The sequence below is a fragment of the Mustela erminea genome, chromosome 5, assembly GCF_009829155.1.
Source record: "Mustela erminea isolate mMusErm1 chromosome 5, mMusErm1.Pri, whole genome shotgun sequence".
Classification (NCBI taxonomy): Eukaryota; Metazoa; Chordata; class Mammalia; order Carnivora; family Mustelidae; genus Mustela; species Mustela erminea.
Window position 1 is genome coordinate 110,610,399 of NC_045618.1, and position 23,652 is coordinate 110,634,050.

The 23,652-nt window shown below is 38.5% G+C and overlaps 1 protein-coding gene across 3 annotated transcripts in view; it reads right to left on the minus strand.

Annotated features, from left to right (window-relative positions):
* Positions 1-23,652, minus strand: part of PPP2R5E (protein phosphatase 2 regulatory subunit B'epsilon) — a 143,284-nt gene that overhangs the window by 32,563 nt on the left and 87,069 nt on the right. For all 3 annotated transcript variants that reach the window (XM_032344431.1, XM_032344429.1, XM_032344430.1), the window contains exons 4-5: positions 12,323-12,424; positions 4,766-4,858 (exon numbers count right to left, since the gene is read on the minus strand). In XM_032344431.1, coding sequence (XP_032200322.1) covers positions 4,766-4,858; positions 12,323-12,424 — 195 coding nt within the window. The remainder of the gene's footprint in view (positions 1-4,765; positions 4,859-12,322; positions 12,425-23,652) is intronic.

Consider the following 23,652-nt stretch of genomic DNA (forward strand, 5'->3'; position numbering starts at 1 on the left):
AGCAGATTTACCAACTGTCAGTTTGGGGGCACATCCTATTTTCCTGTCACCGCATGTTACAAATGAGGAGACTCGAGCTTGGACAGAGAGTGCAGTAACTGGCTGAAAGTCACACTGCCAAGTAGGTGGGAAAGCCGGGGTTTTAAGCAGTTCTGTCTTACCCCACAGCACATATTCTTAGCTCCTGCAATATATACTACTTAAAGTATACAGAGGAGTCAGGATGCAAATCCACAGCTTGTTAACTTTCTTTCCACTACATCATGTTGAAATAGCTCAATTCTTATTTTGCTTTTGTCTTTATTGATGGGAAAAATGAGAGTCAGAATAGACTGTAAAAAATACAACTAGCTGCTATAGAAAATAAGGTTTAAATCTCATGGCTAGAATACATTATGCCTAACTAAATAAAAAAAATTTAAGTTGAGATCACCAAAATTCCTTTTGAGAATCCCCAGAGAATAAAAAATCTGCTCAAAGAAGAAGAATGCCATCAATGTCACTCCGACTCGCAAGAGGGGAAGGTATGAGGGGTCTCATGTCGTAAGAAAACCAGGCTTATGAACAAACACACCAGGACTAGGTGGCACAGTGTGGGGGGCTGAGGAGAGAGAAACAAGCAGGGAAAGTGGGGGTGTAAATCATGAATAAGCTGGCTATAGGGTACATAAAGGAAGGGGCTGAAGCTCAGAGACAGGTAAGGCATGGTGGCAGGAGGAAAAGGCAGGGGGGAGGGGCGGGATGGAATCCCAGCAACAATGCCTTAAGTTCCAAAAGGCCAACCAGGTCCCAGGTTGGAAATATATCTCCCAGAAAGGGAGCTCAGGAAAACTACATAGGAGATTGAGACCCCACTCCTAGAGGGGGCTGGGATTCCAGGGAAATCATCGGTAGACCAAAGGGTAGGAAAAGGGGCAGCAAACCAATGCAACAGGTTACCAACATGAATGAACAGGATATTCTGGAAAATGGCAGCTAATCGGCACCCAGGGCTTACCCCAACATGATAGGTAATGCTCTGTTAGTCATATGATTACATCCAAGTATCACCCAGTGGCGTTACTGATTTTGCCAATACTCTGCCTATCCCTTTCCTGACAAATTCAGGAACTTCTGGGAGCCCTGGGGTGAAGGTTGAGTTCATCACCAGACCCAGCAGAGGGAAGGTAAAGGAGGCAAAGGTTGTAAAAAATGAGGCAAAGGCTATAGAAGGAGTCACTATATACTTGATTTCTTGTCTCCGGCAAAACTCAGAGACAGATGATCAATCACATGGGTATTAAGTACTTGGGACAAAATCACCAATAAATAACAGTAGCTCCCAGAAGTTCATCAATGTCCCAAGGCAGATGAACGGCATTCCTTTTTATGAGAAAGTCTCAAAGCCCATAGATAAGAGGATGCTGTAAAGACACAGTGTTGGCTTCTACCAGAGCATCTGACAGCCCCTACACTCTCCTAATGAACAATAACAAAAAAAAATTTTAAGCATTTTTTTAAAAAAAGATTTATGTATTTATTTTAGGGGCAGGGAGCAAAGGGAGAGGAAGAGAGAGTCCCAAGCAGACTCTGCGCTGAGCAGAGGGCCTGACGCAGGGCTCGAGCACACAATCCTGAAATCACAACCTGAGCCAAAACCATGACTCGGATGCTCAACTGACTGCACCCCCCCCAGGTGCCCTGAACAGAATTTAAAAATTTAAGAAGGATGATGCTATTCTAGAGTAAATTTCTAACAGGTTTGAGGATGGAATCCAAAGACTGCGGATTAATGAACCTGTGCTAAAATAGAGGAAAGCTGCTGAAGACATGCCGAAGGCCTCTGTCACCAGTGCTGGCTACTCTAACAATTTTAATCAATGACCTGAGACGAAACCAACAGCTACTACACAGTTAAGAAAGTCAAAGATGTGATAAAGATGGAAGGCACAACGAATACAGTGGAAGACAGACTCAAGATCGGGAAAGACTTCAAAAGGCTTGGAAGAAATGATATTCTGCAGGAATCTATGTCAAAGCCTACACTTCGATTAAAAGAGAAACTGTACAATGAACAAAAAACAAGGGAAAACATATCTTTACAACATAATGCATAAAACTAAATTAGAAATCAGCTCAAGGGCCCCCTGGGTGGCTCAGTGGGTTAGACCTCTGCTTTCGGCTCAGGTCATGGTCTCAGAGTCCTGGGATCGAGCCCTGCATCGGGTTCTCTGCTCAACAGGGAGCCTGCTTCCCCACCTCTCTCTCTGCCTGCCTCTCTGCCTGCTTGTGATCTCTGTCTGTCAAATAAATAAATAAAAGCTTTTTTTAAAAAAAAAAAGAAAGAAATCCGTTCAAGACCACAAGCTTAACATAAGTTAACGTAAGAAGGAGCAGCAAGAATAGCTAATGGGACTTGCCCTTTAAGAGACCCACACAAGGGAATGTAGAACCCAACTCTAAGCTGTGGGGGACCGGCCAGGCTCAGGGCGCTATGTTCAGACATAGACATCACTTTTAAAGACAAATGGACACATGCTGAAGACTTCCAAAACAGACAAATGAGATAGGGCTGACAGAAGTAAAGACGCAGTCTAGAGCAGAGAATGCAAACTGACAGCTGCTAAGCTAGATCCAGAAGGCAGATGGGTTTAGTTCACCAGAACATTTCACATAAAAATCTGGATTTGTTTCTCTTGGGCAGGGCGAGCGGGGGGGTGGGGGTGGGGGGTGTTGTCTAACTGAAAGAAGAGGGGCAGCCAAAGCTCCCTTTCATAGAAACCTGTCTACCTCCTATTGTCCGACACCTGGTAACCAACTTGTTAGAAATGAGGCTACAAGCATTTGAGCTGCTACTCTACTCCTGTTCCTAGGAAAAAGCTAAGAGGTAAACATAAGTGCTGTGTTCTAAGACCTGAAACGTTACGTCCAAGCTAGTGAACACTAAAGGACTACTCTGGGAAAATAAGGCCAAAGGGTACAAAGTATAGGGAGGTTCAACATAAAGAACTTTCTAATAAAAAACAGAACAATCTGCCCAGATATGTGGTCTTTCCGCACTAAAAAAGAGTAAATGGGAGTCACCCCTTCTCAGGGTCTCAAAGGAGACTAACTCACTGGGTGAAGAACTAGAACAGACAACCCAGAACACCCCTTTTCAAGTCTGGGTTTCTCTGATGTTTTAAGCTTATAAGCTTTATTATCACCAGTACCCATCAACCACGAAGAACACAGTGAGCTGGGCTGGGCCTAGCATGCTTTTCACGTGAAAAAAAGCACTGGCTTCATCCTGAGATCCTAGTTCTTACTGTTTCCATGTAAACTAAACACAGCCTTCACTATCTGATCTTCCTGGGTATTTTAATTTACCATAAATATAAAGGAACTTTAATATTTCATTAGTGTTGAGAAGTGAGGGCTAGTCCTACCTTGAAGTCATTCCAAGTTACAGTGAAGGGAATCACAAGGAGGCATCATTGACACAATGGACAGAAAACCAGAACAGGAAATGTGCTTGAGAAAACTTGAAGAAGTTTCTAGACATCAGTTTATTCATCTACAAAATGGGCCTGAAATTTAGCTGTGTCTGTTTCAGATTACGGTATGAATGAAAATAATGCATATAAAGATGCTCTGACAATTACGAAGTGCTTTATAAATGCAAGGACTTTCCAATACAAAACACAGACCTGTTAACGTGTTGCTTTTTTGTCTGAAATGCATTTTGCCTTCTTGGTATAAAAATCTGGATCAGCTGACCTATTCACCCAATGTTCCATGTAACCACCTATTTACCTACCTCTATTTATCCAAAGAGGCTCTATTTAGCCTCTTTGCTAAAAACCTCACTTTTCCAAAGCCTCTCAACCGAACACATCCCAAATTCTAAATTTATTAATTGAATTAAGGAAGGGAAATGAGGTCATCACAAATGTTATCAATCTTTATCCAGGTAAGACATAGAAGACCAACTTCTGGCCAAAGTAATATTTGAACTTTGAAGTTCTGCTTACTGGCTCACTAGGAGATAAATATTTGTTCTTATCAACATGAGGTGTTCATTAATCACTTAAAAAGGAGCTACAATACCCCATACACCAGTTGGCTCAAGTACCGATTTTTAGAGATGAATGTCAACAACAGGACCAAGAAGGTGTTACCTAAAAATTCAATGTCATGAACATTCCCAAGTTCCAGGTAAAAAGGAAGATGTGGTCTATTGTTATAAAATATAAAATGGCAAATCAAGAAGAATATGCACCCCAAGAAGCTCCAAACAGATGGGTGAGAGTTAATCACTTTAGAGGAATTTTAAGGTATTAAGCAGTGCTATTTCCTAGCTGTGAAAGCTCATTAGTATCTGACTTTACTTAATGAAGGTTATTTATGCTCTTGACCATGCTTATTCAGTTTTAACAGATCTATGCCATAGTTCCTTAAGAATCCTTATGCAAATAGGAGTTTTCAGGCTACAGAAAGATTCACACAAACTAGAGGTCTTATATATGAAATTCCTTTATAATTAAATTTTAAGAAACTGCAGAGATTTAGGCATTATCATTCCTTGTTGTTTAAAACAAAATTAATTTCCTTCAATAAACTAACAATAAATTGAAGAAGTACCTATTACTTTTAACAGGCAATAATGGAACTAACTTATGTATACAGTATTTGTTTAAAAGTTGATATAACCATTGCGGGAAGATTTTAAACAACGAAGAGAAAAGGTAAAGTGTTACAACTGAATAATCAATACAAACCATAAAACTTTCTCTGTTTTGCTTACCTGTAATACAAATTTCTGATCTATGTATTTTTTGGCAATGCTGGGTTGGAATTCTTGGCTTTCCAAAAATCGTATGAAAAATTCATATACAAGCTGCAACAAACAGATTATAGTTAATTTCAAATTATAATTCACTGAGCGTAGTATCAAAAAACCATAAAAAGCCTGTAACACTGAAGCTGACAGGGCTTAGAAAACTGAGTTTTAATATCAGTTATAAGCTATGCTAGCCCTTCTTTTTTTTTTTTTTTTTTTTAAAGATTTTTATTTATCTATTTGACAGACAGATTACAAGCAGGCAGAGGAGATAGGCAGAGAGAGAGAGGAGGAAGCAGGCTCCCCGTCGAGCAGAGAGCCCGATGTGGGGCTCAATCCCAGAACCCCGGGACCATGACCCGAGCTGAAGGCAGAGGCTTTAACCCAGAGCCACCCAGGCACCCCTATGCTAGCCCTTCTTGTGGCTCATAGTTGCTATTATGTTTTTTAACTTTTTAAATTAAAAATCTGAAAATACAGCCAAACAAAGCAAATAAACATCCCCCACTGCCTCACCATTTATGATAATCACTGTTAACAATTTAATGTATGAACCTCCTGATTTTTTCTATATTTCTGCAACATATCAATGAACTATAAATATATTTTTATACAGTTTTCAAGTTACTTTTACCATCTAAACATACAATTGATGTCAATAATATCTAAGCTTTCGGGGCGTCTGGGAGGCTCAGTGGGTTAAAGCCTCTGTCTTCGGCTCAGGTCATGATCCCAGGCTCCTGGGATCGAGCCCCACATCAGGCTCTCTGCTCAGCAGGGAGCCTGCTTCCCCCACCCTCTCTCTCTGCCTGCCTCTCTGCCTACTTGTGATCTCTGTCTGTCAAATAAATAAAATCTTAAAAAATAATAATAATAATAATATCTAAGCTATCATTCTTAGTAGCTACAAGTAGGCCATTATACATAATTTATATTGAATAATTCCATTATTCATAATCAATTTAACCAATCTCCTATGTTTGGACATCTAAATAGTTTCTGATTTACTTCTACGTCAAATTATGCCACAATGTGTATTATGTAATATACATCATGGTGCATTTGCTCAATTATTTCACAAGGAAATATTTCTACAAGTGAATTGTTAGGGCAAAACATATCCAAACATTTTAGGATTTTCAACACCCACTGCTAAATCTCCTTTCAGAAAATGTATGGCAATTTATACTCCTCTACCCAATACATGATAGTTTATCAGAATACTCTCATCTGCAAGGAATAAAAATATCCTCATCTGTAGAGTCAATCTCAAATAATCGTTCTGGTAAACAGTAGAAGATCACTGTTTATGCTCTTTGCAAAATAAATCTATGTTAAAGTATACATTAGATCCTGGTGGAGTATAGAACAGTATATAAAAAACAGAACTTTTTTTTTTTAGGTAATTGATTAATCTTTTTTTAAAATTAACATATAATGTATTACTAGCCCCAGGGGTACAGGTCTATGAATCGCCAGGTTTACACTTCACAGCACTCACCACAGCACATACCCTCCTCAATGTCCATAACCCCACCACCCTCTCCCTCCCTGCCGCCACAACCCTCAGTTTGTTTTGTGAGATTAAGAGTCTCTTATGGTTTGTCTCCCTCCTGATCCCATCTTGTTAAAAACGGAACTTTTAACAAGAGACAGGCAGGCAATGGAAGTATAGCTCTGCCCCTTACTAACTGTGTAACCCCCGGCAAGTTCATTTCTCTAAGACTGTTTCTTCACCTGAATAACAGGGGATGACAATCCCTAAGATTAAATGTGATAATATATATAAAGCGCTATGCACAGTGACTAACACACAACACCATTATCACTTTTGCCTAAAACAGCGTTCTCAAACTTTTCAGTCTTGTTCCTTTACATTTAAAAATTGTTGAAGATTCCAAACCTTTTGTATATATAACATATATATATATATGAAAATACACATTTATATATGTAAAGTCAGAAACACAACCTAAAAAAATTAAAAATACATACTTACTATTTCATTTTAAGGCAATAAAATATATTACATATTAACATATGTTAGTGTGGGAAATAATGTTATTTTTGTGGGAAATAACTTTATTTTCCAAAAAGAATTACTAAGAAGCATTATTTTTCTTATTTTTGAAAAATCTCTTAAATTGAGTATTAGAAAACAGATTATTGTCTGCTTCCATATTCAATCCATTACAATATACTGTTTTGGTGGAAGTATACAAAGAAATCAAGCCTCATGCAGAACTAACAGTATGAAAAAGGATGAGTATTTTCAGTCTTTTCACATAATTGTAAAAATTCTTCTTTGATACTACACCAAAACTTGAGTTTCTTAAACAGAAGTTGCAATGCAGCATCTGAAGCCAAAATCAATTAATTTTTCATACTCTGTAACACTCAATTCCAATTGTCTGTCTTACACTTCGAAAGGATTTTTATCCATGCATGGTTTCCTAACATCATTCACTGGCCAACTGGAAAATACTGGTTCACCGAGTTACACAGATTTTTCAAATGCTGACAAGTTTTATTATATGGTATCCAAAGTCCTATTCCTTAAAATCTGCAATTTTATCAAAAAGTCTAAGCTTTTTTTTTTTTTTAAGATTTTATTTATTTATTTGAGAGAGACAGTGAGAGAGAACATGAGAGGCGAGAAGGTCAGAGGGAGAAGCTAACTCCCCATGGAGCTGGGAGTCCGATGCGGGACTCGATCCTGGAACTCCGGGACCGTGACCTGAGCCGAAGGCAGTTGCTCAACCAACTAAGCCACCCAGGCGCCCAAAAAGTCTAAGCTTTTATAAACAATAAAGTTCAAGGTGACAGCAGAAAAAGTTTTCCAAAATTATAATTCTAAATTTTGCTTGAATGCTCTAATTTTATCAGTTGTTTTGTCTATTTTCAAGAAAACATCCACCAAATACCCAGGACAGAACTACAGTTTGCCAGACATTCCTCCCAGTAAAAATACTTCATGAAAAACCAGCTAGTTTAGCTGGTAGCTCAATCAATCACATAAATGCTTTAGCACAAGACAAATTGATATACTTCAGTATGTAGTCACTGGGCTTTGGGCATACTTCCATTTCCCTCTTTGTCACAAAGAGTATTTTTAAAATTGTGTACTCATAGGTCAAGAGTTAATATTTAATTTCATAATTCTTATTGCTTTTCCAAGAACATTTTTAAATGAAACTGCCTTTTTTTTTTTTAATTGTCAGCCCACGGCAGTAAAGAATATGATTACAAAACCAATTTGCCACAACCATCTTGATTTGTGCTAAGGCAGCAGCAATTTCAACCACCAATGCTTTTACAACTATCCATTCCAACGTCAACACAGTGAAAACAGCAAATAGCACAGTAATATTATGAAACTAAGTTTTGACTTTGCAGGCCTGAAAATCAGGGCTCGGGCTCCCCCAAGGGTGTGCTGTTACCACTAACCTAAACGCATCATACAGTGACCTTACAAGACTTCAGACTCTAACTTAACACTTTAGTTAGGTATTCACATTAGGATTTTACTTTAAAGTAAAAAAAAAAAAAAAAAAAAAAAATTTGTTTTTCTCTTTGAAACTCTGAATTTGAAAAACTTCTTGCCCAATGATCTGAACATTGTCAAGCTGTATTTCTACACATAATAATGACTGAGTCCCCAACACCCTCTAGAAGAATAGTTCTTTCTTCAATACACTAATTTTTCAACTCTTTCTTTTATAAATAGAATGTCAGCCTTATTCAAACAACCCATAAAAGGGGTTTAATTCACACAAAGTGGAACAATTCTCATCTTGCAGGCCTGACTTGTGGGCTGGCAGGGCTTTCTAGCGGGACTGGCAAAGTGCTCCCCTCTGGTCCCTGGAAAGCAGATATAGTTTAAAACAGTTTGGTGGAAACACTTTAGACACATTTATTAATAAGCATAAATCTTCTCTACACTTATGAGACAGATTTTTACCTCAGAATCAAAAATCTCCCTTGAATTTCTAAAGGGAAAGAAAGACTAAGGACTGAGAGAATAATTTCACTTTTCAAAATCACATACGTGACTGCTCCAAGGAACATGAGTTAAAAAGACTTCTAAGCATTTCTGTTTCTCAGTCTCAAGTGTAAAGCACTCAAAACAATCCCCTGATTGTAAATGGAAGTCCTGCAAAATCACATTCTACTGGAATTACAGACACGAATACAAAAAACACACACACAAAAAGCCATAGTAACTACGGACTACCAGTTTAAAAGATACCAAGACAGATAAGAGAAAAGATCAAATAATACACATACAGTAGAACCTCTGGTATATTTAAACTAAAAATCTGTGGATTTAAACTTTTGTCTATTTTTCTTCAAGTTTATTTATTTATTTGAGAGAGAGAGAGCAAGCGAGTAAGGGGAGGGGCAGAGGGAGAGAGAGAGAATCTCCAGCAGATTCCCTCTGAGCACGGAGGCCAAGACACAGGGCTCAGGGCTTGATCTCATGACCCTGAGATCATGACGTGAGCCAAAATCAAGAGTCAGACACTTAACAGTGGGCCACCAAACTTTCTGCTATTTTTAAATATCCCCAAAGATCCATTATTTGTTAGGTGTAGTTTCATATGGGCCATAAATTTAAATCAGACCAGAAGCGTGCAAAACAGTCAACTGGCCAGGCTCATTGCCCCCATCGCCCAATAACCACGACTCAATGCAATTTTCTTATTGCGTACTATTATCAGGTATCTGGTAATAAACACTGTGCTTCCTTATAAAAATGTGATCCAGAAGAAGCAGCCCCTGCTAATGCTAGAGTTAATAAAAAGTGGAAAGGTCAGAGAAAGTGCTATGTTTTGGTCAGAAAAATATTGCTGGATCAATTAAAAAGTAAAATGTTAAATTTAGTAATAACTCACTATCACATGAATGACCTGTCATGAACAGATAAGGAGATTTCTTGAATGCTCAGTGAGTGTTCTTATCAGTATTAAACCACCTACCAGTGAAAATGGAAAGGTGACCGATTTGTAGAGTTAGAATACATAAGAGAAACGCAGGAATCTTGAGTACAAAGACCTCCAGAAAGGAACAGCTGAAGACAACAGTGTGCCTACTGACTTGACCTTTATTACAAATGAAGGTTAATTTGTGAATTTTAAAAAGTAGGTTTCCTTTGGGGCACCTGGGTGGCTCACTGGGTTAAAACCTCTGCCCTCGGCTCAGGTCGTGATCCCAGGGTCCTGGGATGGAGCCCCGCATCGGGCTCTCTGCTGGGGAGCCTGCTTCCTCCTCTCCATCTGCCTGCCTCTCTGCCTACTTGTGATCTCTCTCTGTCAAATAAATAAATAAAATCTTCTTTTTAAAAAAAAAAAAAAAAAAAAAGAGTAGGTTTCCTTTACCTGATCCAGTCTAAGTCATATTTTCCCCTAAGCTAAAGCAGGGATCAGATTATAGGCTTGAACAGGGTGTCAACACAGATGAAGCCAGCCCGTTTTGGAATACACTTTGTGACTTTACATCATAAGGGTAAAGGTCTCATCCTCGCTCCTCATTGTCGCTTTGGTTTTACAGTTTCAGGTGAATTAACAGTTAATGCTCCTGTAGGAATGACACAATGTAAGCTAGAGATTTTTGATGACAGAATTTAGTGTCATAGCTTTAGAAATTAATTTGGTCTGTATTTTATAGAGTCATTAAGCTTAGGAAGGATTAACTGAAATACTCAGTTCAACGTTACTGTGTTTTAGGGGAAATTTATATCTCTGGTGATCATGATTTAGAGCATTCAAAAAGCTCCTGCAGGGGCGCCTGGGTGGCTCAGTGGTTGGGCCGCTGCCTTCGGCTCGGTTCATGATCTCGGGGTCCTGGGATCGAGCCCTGCATCGGACTCTCTGCTCGGCGGGGAGCCTGCTTCCTCCTCTCTCTCTGCCTGCCTCTCTGCCTGCTTGTGATCTCTCTCTGTCAAATAAATAAATAAAATCTAAAAAAAAAAAAAAAGCTCTTGCAAATGACGAGAGTAGTCTACTGTCTCTGGGATGTAGAGAAGAGAAGTTGAAGCTTTGTAGACAGCTTTCTTCCTGTCCTTTCCAACCATGAGATGTGGGATTTTCCTGAAGAGATTATCTTATTTGTTTTGGTTTTTAAATTTCTTCTAGACTACACTGCACTTTAGGAACTCGTGCCAAATATTAGGAATAAGACATGACAAGAAGTCCACCTATTCAAAAGAATGATTTTTTTTATTTTAATTTTTGTCAATCTGGGATACACCATGAAAAGCACAAATAATTTTCTAAATTTCTTAGATTGCAGATAGTATGTCTGACACCTTAAAAAAAAAAAAAATCAAGCAGCTAAAATAGGAAATCAGCCACAGCATTTTAACTTATTTACTCAGTCTTGGCATTGGCAGCAGGAATACATATGTATAACACACCCGAGTAAGAGCTGAGGAAATGGAGGCCCAGAAAGCTCTCTCCATAACTAGGGGAAATGGCATACATGTATATCTGTAGCAACCTTGAGCTGCCAAAGCAGGACAGAGAAAGTTGCAAACTGATGTGAAAAATTCTGAAGTGGGGAAGAAAGAAACTTTTAAGACACCCTTCTAGGCCTCGCCTCCCGCAGCAGTTTTCTGCTCTTCTCAAAGTCAACAAGTAGCCATGAGCACACTTCAAAGATACAATGGCTTCTGCCTCTGGCTGAAAGTGTACAAGGTGTTAGCCCCTCTCTACCACGCCTTCCCTCCTGGCTGGTAGTCATCCAGCCTCTGAGGACATTTTAACTCAATGGAAAGATAGCTTGGGGGAGCATTACATTCACATTTCCTTGTTCTATTCCTTTGGAAATGTTGGCCTGCAGCGCAAGCCACCAGGAAGGGAAGACGGAAAATGACTGGTATGGGTAAGTAAATACAGTCCAGATGGGCCTGGTGCTGGCACAGGAGATACAGGGATGGCCATCCCTTGACCTGTCCTGGTACATGCGTATGACTGGAAAACATGGCTTTCCCAATGCAAGAGAACAAAACTGTCCTTCACATAAGCTTTCTATCAGTTGTTGCTCTGCCTTACAACACTATGAAATAACTATTGCAATTTGCTTTTGCCCTTGCAGGCTACAGAAGCACATCTGTGGCTATCAGGAAGACAGGCGTTCAATCCCCAGGGAACCTGCTGATGAAAATGAGATATAAACTCTATGACCTAATCACATCCAACTAGTATTAATGTGAATATAGTTCAGTTCCTGTTGGCAGCTCCAGCAGGCAGGATCACACAGAAGCTCTCATCAAAGGGCAAGAACTGCTGGCTTGACCCACAACCTGGGAGGAACCACACTAAAGCATTATACCACAACTTATTATTTTATTCTTTTGGCATCCTAATTACTGAGAGAGAGAGGAACACAGCATTCTCCAGCTTTCCATTAATGTACTCTAATTTGATTTCTGGGTGAATAAAGGCCTTCAAGAAATTCCCATGCTAATTAGCTAATGAGTTAATGGAGCTTTCTTTTATAACAAATGGTAGTTCAAAGTACCTGTAAGTGTGGCCACGATGCCTCAAGGGTAGGTTCGTCTTCTTCTGGATCAAATTCATTGCTGTCACTAGGAGGGAGAGTTCTGAATATATTGCAAGATACCTAAAAATAAACAAGCAGCAGAGTTAAATAAAAGCACCTCCTGGGCAGCCTACAAGGTTTGCAGCCAGCCAAAAGGAACCCCGACGACAAATGACAGCAACACCACCAAACTGGAACGGGGACCTCTTTCTACAGTCCTCATGGCCTGGACCACCTCTAGACAAAGCCGGAGAGCAGCAGAGCTGCACCTCCTGCCCGCTTGAACAATACTCCTTGTCCTTATATGGCCATCCCCACCCCAGGCCCCTGTGACTTTAGACCTCCCATCAAAGCCTGCTCTTGGTTACTTACTGGTCAAGTGTGCTTCTAATTAACCAATTTACATGAAGATATAAATAACCGCTAATGGGCTTTGTGTATTTCCCTTTTCAGGTTTATTCACAATTTGCAAATTTACAGGTTGAACTAATGGTAAAATGTCAGACATTTACAGAAAGCAAATCAGAAAAGATTATTTCCGAACCTAACACCCTTGAAATCATACCTCATCTGTTCTCAGTGGGTTTACAAAAACCAGGGTGCCTGACAGGCTCGGTCACAAAAGCATGCAACCCTTGATCTGGGGGTTGTGAGTTCAAGCCACATACTGGGTACAGAGATTACTTAAAAATAAACTTAAAAAAAAAATAGTAATGATGCCCAGGATAAGATGTATCTGTGATACAAATCTCTATAAGCTAATTAGTTATTTCTATTGGCAATTTCCAGATTAAATGCTGGTTGCTCAAAGAATGGCTCAGAGTTGATTTAACCACTGAAACTGGGCGATGAAGAGATGAGGACTTATTATTCTATGCTACTATTTCTGCATATATATTCCAAGATTTCTGCAGAAAATGCTTATTTTGAAAATGTGGTTGCTACTATTCTCAGGGTTCCTTCTCAATTTCTATTCTGTTTCTCGTCCTACTTAGTCATCTATCCTCTCCCAATGACCCAAATACGTCCTCAGATACGAAGAATAAAACAGGAGGGGAGGGGTAGCGAAGAATGAAACAGGAGGGGTAGCAGGGGGGTAAATGTATAGAAAACAAGAAGGGAAAAGAAAGGAGACTGAACCAGAAGCCTTTGCTGGACTTTCTACATAACGCAGAAAATATAAAGTATGATATGCTGCTCTGAAATAGGAAAGCAGAAAGGCTTCTGGGGTACCACATAACCTGTATGTGTTTATCCATTTAACTAATATTCATTAAATGCTCATTATATTCATACACTATTCCATACATTGGGAAAATAACAGTAAACAAAGCAGAAAAAAGTGTGTATTCTCCAGGAGGTAATATTTTAGTTAAATTCACAAATACCCTAGTTTTCTTACTATAGAAACTGAGCCCAGATATGTAAGCTATGGAAAGGAGAAATTTAAGTGTCATAGGAAGCCATCAGTTGATCTTAAACAGAAATGTGACAGGATTTTCTTTTTCCTTTAAAAAAAAATCATTCTGGTAGCTCTCTCTGTATTGAACAGACAAGGAAGAGACAAGTTAGAAGCCTATGGAGGTGGCAAGCAACGATGATGCCTTGGACTGGAATGATGCAGAGGAGACAGAAGTAGACTGATTCCAAATCTACTCTGGAAGTAATATTTGCTGCTGGCCTGGATACGTGGGAAAAAGAAAAGGAAAGAATCAAGGATGAGTCACAGATGTAGGCCACTAACCCAAGATGGAGATGCGTGGGAAAAGGAAAGCATTCTTTGTTTACTAGTTTGGGGTAGAGGGGGGAGAATCCAGAGATCTAGTAAGGAATGTGTTAAAGAAGCAATATCCAGGAGGTCCTCAGACATGTAAATCTGGACCTTAGAGCTGTACATTTCAGGACTAGAGATATAAGGACTCCTTGGCGTATAGATGATTTTAAAGCCATGAGCCCAATGGATCACCTTGGAAAGGAGTACATAGGAAGAAAGGAAAGGACCCACAGGCATCCAACATTTAGAAATCAAAGAGAAAAAAGAACAACCAAACAACACAAATGAAAAGGAATAGAAGGTAGGAGAAGAAAAGAACTAGAGTTTGGGGTCTCAGAAGCTAAGAGGGAAGAGTATATTAAGAACAACAAAGAGGTCAACAGCAGTAAATGCTACTGTGTGGTTGACTAAGATGTGCACAGAGCAGTATCTATTGGATTCTACAGCCCTATGAGGGGGATACCATCATGATTTCCAATTTATCCTTGAGGAAATGGAAGCACAGGTGTTGTTAAGATCTGAGGTTACACGTGGTAACCAGCAGTTACAACGGAACCCAGGCTGTCAGACTCTACCACAGTGTTATAGAAGAGTCGGCAGGTCACTTCTCTTGCTTTACTTTAGCTTAAACGACTGGGAAAAAAGAAAAAGTCATTACATTAGAATGCTTTTGCCATGGCCAATGACAGCCTGCACAGGTCTATTATGTTATTTTCGTCCCTTCCAATGATTATCAGAACTCCCATGTACAAAGAAACTAGTGAATTTTCAGCAAACAGTCAACCCATGACTTCTCTTCAACCAGCCAGCCACACTGTAACCAAAAGGGCAGAAGTCTTTTGGTTACTTACTTTTGAAACTATACATATATTTCAAAACTGAGTTTTCATTCCAACTAAACCATTTGTAACTACCTTACTCTGTAACAATTTTCTTTCCTCTCCCAAGATGTAAAAGTAAACCATGAAAATTTTTAAAAAGGGGGCGGGGGGTGCTCCTGTATAGTAAGAAATCTGGATAAAAGGACATGGAAACTTCTGCTCCCTGATATTCCTGGTCGTATAAACCCTCTTACAGAGCCCACCATGTGCTGTAGCAATTATTTGTTTACATATTTGCCTGTCTCTTCCTACTAACCAAGAATATGCAATGTCATATTCACAAAATAAAAATTTGGACATATTTACAAAACTGTGTATTTTGGTTTGGCTTTTTAAAAATTTCAAGTTAAAGTGTTCTGAGTGATTTAAATTAATCTAAGTTATTTAACTTAAGATGTTTTAACTCTGAACACTGAGTGATCTAAAACCTCTGATTTGGTCAAAACTCCATCTCTCGATTATCATATCAAAAAAATGTCAAGTTGTGTAAATTATGTGTGGATAGCAACTAGTTCCAAAAGCATGCACTTCTCCCTCAGCCACACACTGCCATTTCTTCAGATGTGCCTTCCTTAATAATGCTTAATTTAGCTTACTTCTAAATATTCACCAGATGAGTTATGAGGAAGCACAGATCTATTAGGCTAGACAATGAAGAGCTGACAATCGGTTAAGTAGTTCTCTAGCAAATTTGGAAAGCCTGTCAAAGCATATCAAGTGTCATGGAAATGGCCAAGCTTTTGAAGCAGCTGGGGACATACAAGGTACTTAATAAAAATGTCACCAAATAAATGAATCTTTGCTCCCATTCTTAAGAATCTTTCTAAAAAAACTAATCCAAGACAAGTCTGAAAAAACTACTTAAAGCAGTCATCTGCAACATTCTCTAAAAAGCGTAAAATTGGAAATAACCCCTCTGTCCAATATTTAAGAGGTACATCAACTTAGCAAATACTGTGCAACATTAAAAATGATGGCTAGGGTACCTGGGTAGCTCTGTCGGTTAAGTGTCTGCCTTCGGCTCAGGTCATGATCTCAGGGTCCTAGGATCAAGACCCACATCAGGCTCTCTGCTCAGCGGAGAGTCTGCTTCACCCTCCTGATAGCCCTCTTTCTCTCACCCTCTCTATCAAATAAATAAATAAAATCTTTTAAAAAAAAAATGATGGCTATATGGTAGCACGAAGAAATGTTTATGACTAAAGATTCAAGGGGAAAGACAACAAAAAATGATATGACTATAACTATAAGGGATGAAAGTGAATAGCTAAAAGGAAATTTTTAAAAACTGTAGTAAAGCATGAGGAATATGGATGATAAACTAGTAGTTGCTGTTATCTCTTGAGGCATACAAAATAAGTCCTAAATCTATAAAAAGCCTAAGTTAGAGACATACAGCATATAAGTTATGCCCTTAATTTCAATATGAAAATGGGCTCTTGAATTTATTTGAATAGAGATTATTACTGTCAGGAAAGAGTTAAAAACCATGGCTTCCTACAATGCCTAGAGCCTAGCTCATGAATGAATGGTTGAAAGATTTAATGAATGGACCAGTTTAACTGTACAGTTAAATCATTAATTTAAAACTTGAGCTATCCATGGATGGGGGAACTGGGTGAGGCAGTCCTCCAAATTCCCTGACTTTTCTGCAATAATTTTGTATGGTGAGTCCAACTGGGGAAACAATCCAGTTGCTTTGGTCAGACTTTCAAAAGATTCCCAAGATCTAAAAATGGCCTAAAAACCACTATCCAAAATGGTACATTTGCTTCCCTTAAATCTTTATCAGTGGCAGCCACTTCTGATGTATAGTCCAGGTTTTATTTTCTAAGCTTTTATTTATTTATTTGAGAGAGAGAGAGAGAGAGGAGCATAGGCAGGGAGGGGTAGAGGGAGGAGAAGTCGCACGGAGCAGTGAGCCCAACACAGGGTTCAGTCCCAGAACCCAGAACCCAGAATCATGACGTGAGCTTAACGCACACACTTAACCGACTGAGCCACCCAGGCACCACTATAGCCCAAGTTTTAAAGGGATTATTAAATAGGTAACATTATTAAGTTGGTGACAGCAGCTATACCCTTATGCAAATACATCATGCAGAGTCTATGCAGCCAGATTAAAATGCACCGAAGTATTCCTAAAGTCACAAAAACTGTCTCTATAATATATTTAAATAAATGAGGCTCTAGCCCTAAAATGTCAATTTTATTCATTCAGGAATGGATTATCCAAAATGAACAAAAGAAAAATTTTAAGTAAATTACAAGGGTTTATTTTCCAACTGTTTTTATTTTCATCTACACTGCTATCAATGCAAAGAAAAAAGTTTAAGTTAAAGAAATAAGTTTAAGAAATAAGTGTCTTAGACATAGCCTGATTCATTTTCATCCCAAAGGCACTGTAATAAACACTGGAATGCTGGAATCAAACTAAAGGTTTGAAGGCCCTGGGGTGGCCTCCAGAAAGTGGCTCTAAGGACAGAAAGCGAGTCTGAGGGGACAGGAGAAAAAGGTATTAAAATCTAAATAACCCCTCCTCAAAGGCAGAAATTTAGGATTAGGGATTCCACCGGGTTCCTTCTAGAATCAGATCATGTTAAAGACTCTCTCATCCAACTCCCTCCTCTTACAAATAAGAAAAGTTCAAAGAGCTTGTGAATTTTTCAAGATAACACAGCACCATGATATGCACGGAGGGATCTCAGGGTCCCCTCTCTGGCACTCCCCCTCCATGCCATCCACAAACACCATGCATGGACCTATTTTGTCTCTCTTTCCTTCTCTTCTGATTCCCCCACCACATTTCTTTTTATCGGTTTTTACCCTCTTGTTTTCTCATCTCTCCTTTTCCCATCACCACCCTCCTATGTTACTGGCCTGCCGGTGGCCCTCAGAGGCACTCGCAGGCGGTCTTCCTACCTGTGCGCATTCAGAGCTGCAATGACCTTGCTCAGCATTAACATAAAACACATAACACTCCCTTCATCCCCACTGTCTTGTCCAGACCTTCTCTTCAAACATCTTGATTACTGCCAAGTTTCCTCTCCGGTGTTCCTATTCTCCACATGCCTTCTGCTCCATTCCCCGCCTCCCACAATCGGATTTTGAGCTCCTCAAGAACACCTTACTAAATTCTGAATGCCTAGCACCTTCACATTTAAAAAAAAAAAAAACCAGGAATAACAAGGGTTGCCAGATAAAATACAGGACAATAATTAAATCTGAATTTCATATAAACAAATAATTTTTAGTTCAAGTATGTCCCACATCTTGCATGGGCCACAGTTAAGACTTTAAAAAAAAAAAAATTTATCTGAAATTCAAATTTAACTAGGTGCCCTATATTTTTATTTGCTAAAACTGACAATTCTGGCACTAACACTAAGAACCTCCTCTGGTTACAACTCAGTTGTGATGCGGAACTGTAGCACTGTTGCAGGCAAGGCCTTGAACCCAACAGCGACTTGCTTTGAGGGACCAGCTGCTCTTTTATTTTTCAGCTCTTTGGTTTACCACCAATTACTGTGAACTATGGCGCTAAATAAATAAATAAATAAATAAATAAATAAAATTCAAAGTCTTGGCTAAATGTCAAAGAGACGACTTAGAAGGATCCCAGGTATGTGGCCCCAGAAGTAAAGAGGAAGGAGTGTTCACGCATATTTTAATCAGGTTTTCACTAAACAAACAAGTTACTATTTTCTGACTTATAATAAAAATACAACTATTAATATATTTTTTTAAAGATTTTGTTTATTTACTTGAGAGAGAGAGAGAGAGGGAGAAAGTGAGCTAAAACATACAAGCAGGGGGCAAGGCAGAGTGAAAGTGAGGGGAAGCAGGACAAGCAAACTCCCCGCTGAGTGGGCAGCCCAACCTGGGGCTCAATCCCAGGATCCTAAGATCACGACCTGAGCCCAAGTCAGACACTTAACCAATTGAGTCACCACGCAGGCACTCCACAGCTATTAATATTTTTAAATATTTATTTAAGTTACTGCAAGGAGAAAACCCCTCCCTTTCCCCAATCTGTTTATCTTCATAGAAACTACTAATTTTACATTTTGGTTGATATTTTGCTGTTGTATAAGGAAAATGACTAGCACGTTATAAAAGAACAGAATTTGGCTAGCCCCTAATAACTATTCACTAAACATATGCCAAGATTAGCAATAGACAAAACAGAAGGTAAGAAAATATAATAAATTATTAACAACAACTACTACTACTAATGAATACTTTCAATCAGGCATATTATGTTCCTAGGAAAACACTTTTAACAACAGTACAAGCAACTTAAGTCATCCTCTCTGTGTTTTACAATACTACTTTCTAGATGAGTAGGTATCATCTTTTCCTGGATAACAGCATGAACTAGTTGACCTCGAGAACATTTCTCCCTCTGTTATCTGTGACACCATAATTTTATACAATTATGCAACACTGCAAATATATTGACTATAAATATAAAAATAATGACATCACAGCTGTAAAATGGATTTTGAGATTACATCCACAAAGTAAATTTTCTAACAAAAAGGGATGATATGAATGATGTTAAATAGAAAACATCTAAGCAAATTTGAAAGTACCATTATTCCTCTAGCACTATTTGTATTAAGATCCCACGCAAGCAATAATTTTAATAATATCCCTCAGTTTGTTCATCAAGTTCATTCATTCATTCGTTCATTCTATAATCCACCATGTACTGAAAAGAAACAAAATTATTTAATCAAGCATTTAGAACCAGAGGGAGGACCCAGCAAATGCAATGTTGAAACTGTGTCATGATGCATTCTTCTCACAGTATTTTGTGTTGGCCCAAAAAAATGCAATAAGATAAAACATATTAAAGTAAGCAAAAGTTCCTTTAAATCTCAAAATCACACATTTGAACAGAGAAGACTATTTCCAAACATATCAGAGTTTGTATTAATATTCAAACTCTAACAATAAGAACTAAAATTCTAACAGAATTTGCCTAGATACCTTGCTATTTATGTTTTGAACATAAAATAAATAATAAACATACATATAATGGTCAAGTTACCTCTGGTAACGCCAAATTTAAGATTTCTTAACAGTCCCAGTGATAAAGAACCTTTCAAACCTGACTCTCAGCCCCTTTTAGAGTAATTATTAATAATTATTGATAAATAAAATCAAGGAGAAAAATCCCAAAGCATTTGTAATTATGCTCAAGAAACTTAGAATCAGCCCTGGGGCAAATGGTACATTATATGATAATAAAAATAATTGTTAAAAAAAGAAAAGAAACTTAGAGCAGATGTATATCTTTCAAGCTGGGACTCTGATTAGGAAACAAATGGCAAGATTTTAAAACTTTCATTAGCACTTAATTTAATTCACTGGCAATTTGTTCAATCAGTAATTTGTTTCTAGAGCCAAACCATGTCTTTTAATTACCATAGTGTTTACTGTAGTTTTAACTTCAGACTAGATATAAAGTCTTTTTAAACCTCACCATCTATGTGAATTAACAGAGCTGTTTAAAAGTTATCTGAACTTGTGAAACCATTAAAATCCCTTATTCTAACATAAAGACATGTCCTTAGCTAAATCTAAAAAGGAGAAATTTAATTAAATCAGTATGACACTGTCCTATATTATAAGCCACCCACTGCAGTCTACCTTTATTCTGTAAGATATTAAATATGTAACTGTCACTACTATGTAACATTATCAATATAATTAAAAAGTTCAGCAAGAATTTCCAGAAGTTATTATTACAAACACGTTCACCTGAGTTAAACATGATTCCCTGAGCCAAAATAATGTCAAAGCTGTTGTTTGCCACACAAGTAGAGGTCTCAGCAACACAAGAGGGACTAAAACACCATGACACATAGGTATGGTCAAGCCACTCCACCAACGTGTCCACACTTTTATCATAAAAACACTTCTGCGAACAAAGCTCACAAAGTTCACAGTCAGTGAACCAGAACCAAAGACAGCATCCACTGTTTACATGTGACTAAGAAACGCACTTGTGACAGCTGTTAGATTTGTTTTACAACATCCAGAAATCTAGAAGAGGATGTAAAAAATTTCTAAAGTCAAAGATTCAACTTTATTATTGTTACACAACATGGTCATACCTTTAATCTTTATTACCAGGGCTTTCTAGGCCATAGCAACTATTCTGTGAAAACTAATTTCTGAAATGAGGCAGAGGGAATATCTTAAAATGATAACAGCAGCTTAATAGTCAGTTGGAGAAAGGGAAAATCAAACAAAAAAGGAAGTTCAAAAACATATTGCCTAACTAGAATTTTCAAATCCGAAACAGATAAGATTACTAAAACACTACATCAAAAACTGATGATGTATTTTATGGTGACTAACATAACACAGTTTTTTTAAAAAAAGGTAAGATGAAAGTAATAGACATCTTGGACATGTACTATTTCCCTAACTCACAAAGATGTCATTTTTATTTGTATTTCCTTTAGCAAGTATTTCTTTCAGAATCTACTATGTATGGCCACTGTTCAGATTTCTATAGACTACAATGAATCTGTTTTCATTGTTATTACTGCTGCTGCTTCTGTTGGCTTAGCTGATCACTGTTATCATCCCTCGGTATAACTGTACTTAACACACACTGATTGTTTCTGAAAATAATTTGATCCCTTTAGATACGCAGTTTCTAGAAGGGCTAGAGCACTGACAACTATGGAAGAAAGGAATCTATCCATGAGAGCTCAAGAACAGAGAAGCAATAGAATTTGAACACAAATCAAAGTAAATACAAAGTAGTTTTGAAGAATACATCAACATTTAGTTATAAGGAGCAAAAAGGAAGAAAAATGTGTGAAAGAGAGTAACTCGGTCTTTTGTCTACTCTCTTTGACCTACCGCGTGACCATCAGAGGGAGGAAGACTGCCACACGGCAGGGAGAGAGATGGGGTGGGGGGTGAAGATGCAAGGGAAAGGGAGAATTGTGAGTCGAGTCCCCTCCACATACATTTTATACAAAGTTCAAAATCATACAAAACTAATTAACAGTATTAATGTCAGGAGAGTGTCAGAAGAGAGAATTCAAGCCAAGAAAATCTGTGCCCTAATCACAGTTGCATATCCAGGCATATTTAAAATGGAAGCTCTGGATGAGACGGTGGCACAGAGTCACCGAGGAGTGGGCTTGTCTGGGGTGAGACTGGCTGGCCTATTTCCTTCCCAACATCCCCCTAAGAACTCTCCTTTAATTGGTGCCTTTAGGTATTTCTTTTGGGCTTGTCTGACTCTCTAAAGAATTCCCCATCCATCTCGCAATTAGAGGCACACGGGATCTGAGAGCTGAGTGAGTGGCTCTGAGACCCTGAGAGCTGAGGGTTGAGGATCTTCCCTGTTCAACGTGCTCCACTACTTTCAGAAAGGTACCCACTGCTTGCGGCAGTGCCTAATGTCCCCGAACCAGATTCTCCCCAGCGTAGCCTCTACAGAGAGTCAACCTGCAGTCTTTTGGGTCTGGTTTTTTTTGGGGGGGAGGAGGGGGTGGGATCAGGAATTCTAGCTGCTTCTTACACAGACTTTTCACCAAGTCTCCTCTTTTTGTCTCCATGCGCCCTTACTTGTTTGAAAGGCATCTTTCTGAGCCTTCCCACAGTTAAGGTGGCGTGAGTTGGCTACTTCCAGACACTCCCTACGGCTGCTTATGGCTTCGGCTTTTTCTCATCTGCCAACATAGTGACCACCAGTTCATTCACTTTGTAGTGCTGATTCTGAGACCTCCTCTCCATTTTGTTTACTTCATCTGGGTTTAACTTCTTTTCAGTAATTTTTGTCTGATTTCAGGAGGTAAAGGAAGTAAATACATGCATGTGTTCAATTCCCCCCATTTACTCAAAAGTTAGCAATTATTTCCTATTAAATTACATCTTCCATTCTCCAGGAACTTCTACTAATTCAAGGAATTTAATTTTCTTATGCAAACATGTCAATCCCTTTTAGTAGGAAAGAATCCAGTAGAACCACAAGAAAACCAAATGGCAGCTGCTCTAACTTTAGCCAAAGTAAAGTGGTATCACCACCACAAGTTTTATCACATTAGTAGGTCTTAGTGTGAAGCGAAAGAGAAAGTAAAACACATTCTGGATCTTAAGATCATAAATACAGAAGTCAGATGAATGCCTGAAAGTCATCTTTTCACCCAATGAACAACACAAATCCTTACCCAAAGAAAGTCAGCATCAGAACTCAAGGTAGTGCAAAACTGAATCCATGGTGTGATGCTCTTCTCTCAATAATCACTGCTATGCCCTCTTCTACTAGGACTTCTATTTCCAGGGCAGGCGGATGTCCTTAATTTCACTTTTTCCAGTTATATACAGAGCAGTTCTGACATCTCCCTAGATCTCAAATTCAATCTAGTCAAAACCAATCTCATCCTCATTGACCTCCACTTCCCTCTAGAATTCCCGTCTCACCTTCCTCATTCTAAGTCTTTAGAACTTTCTTTAACTCTTCCTCTTCTGTATTGGCTTTAAGTCATTTTACTTTTGCCTTCACAATGGCTCTTTGATGCTACTGGTGGTGTTATTTTTAAGAGTGGAAATTTGGAAAACAGTTTAAATGTCCCAAAACAGTTAAGTAAACAATCATATACCCCCATAATGGAATATTA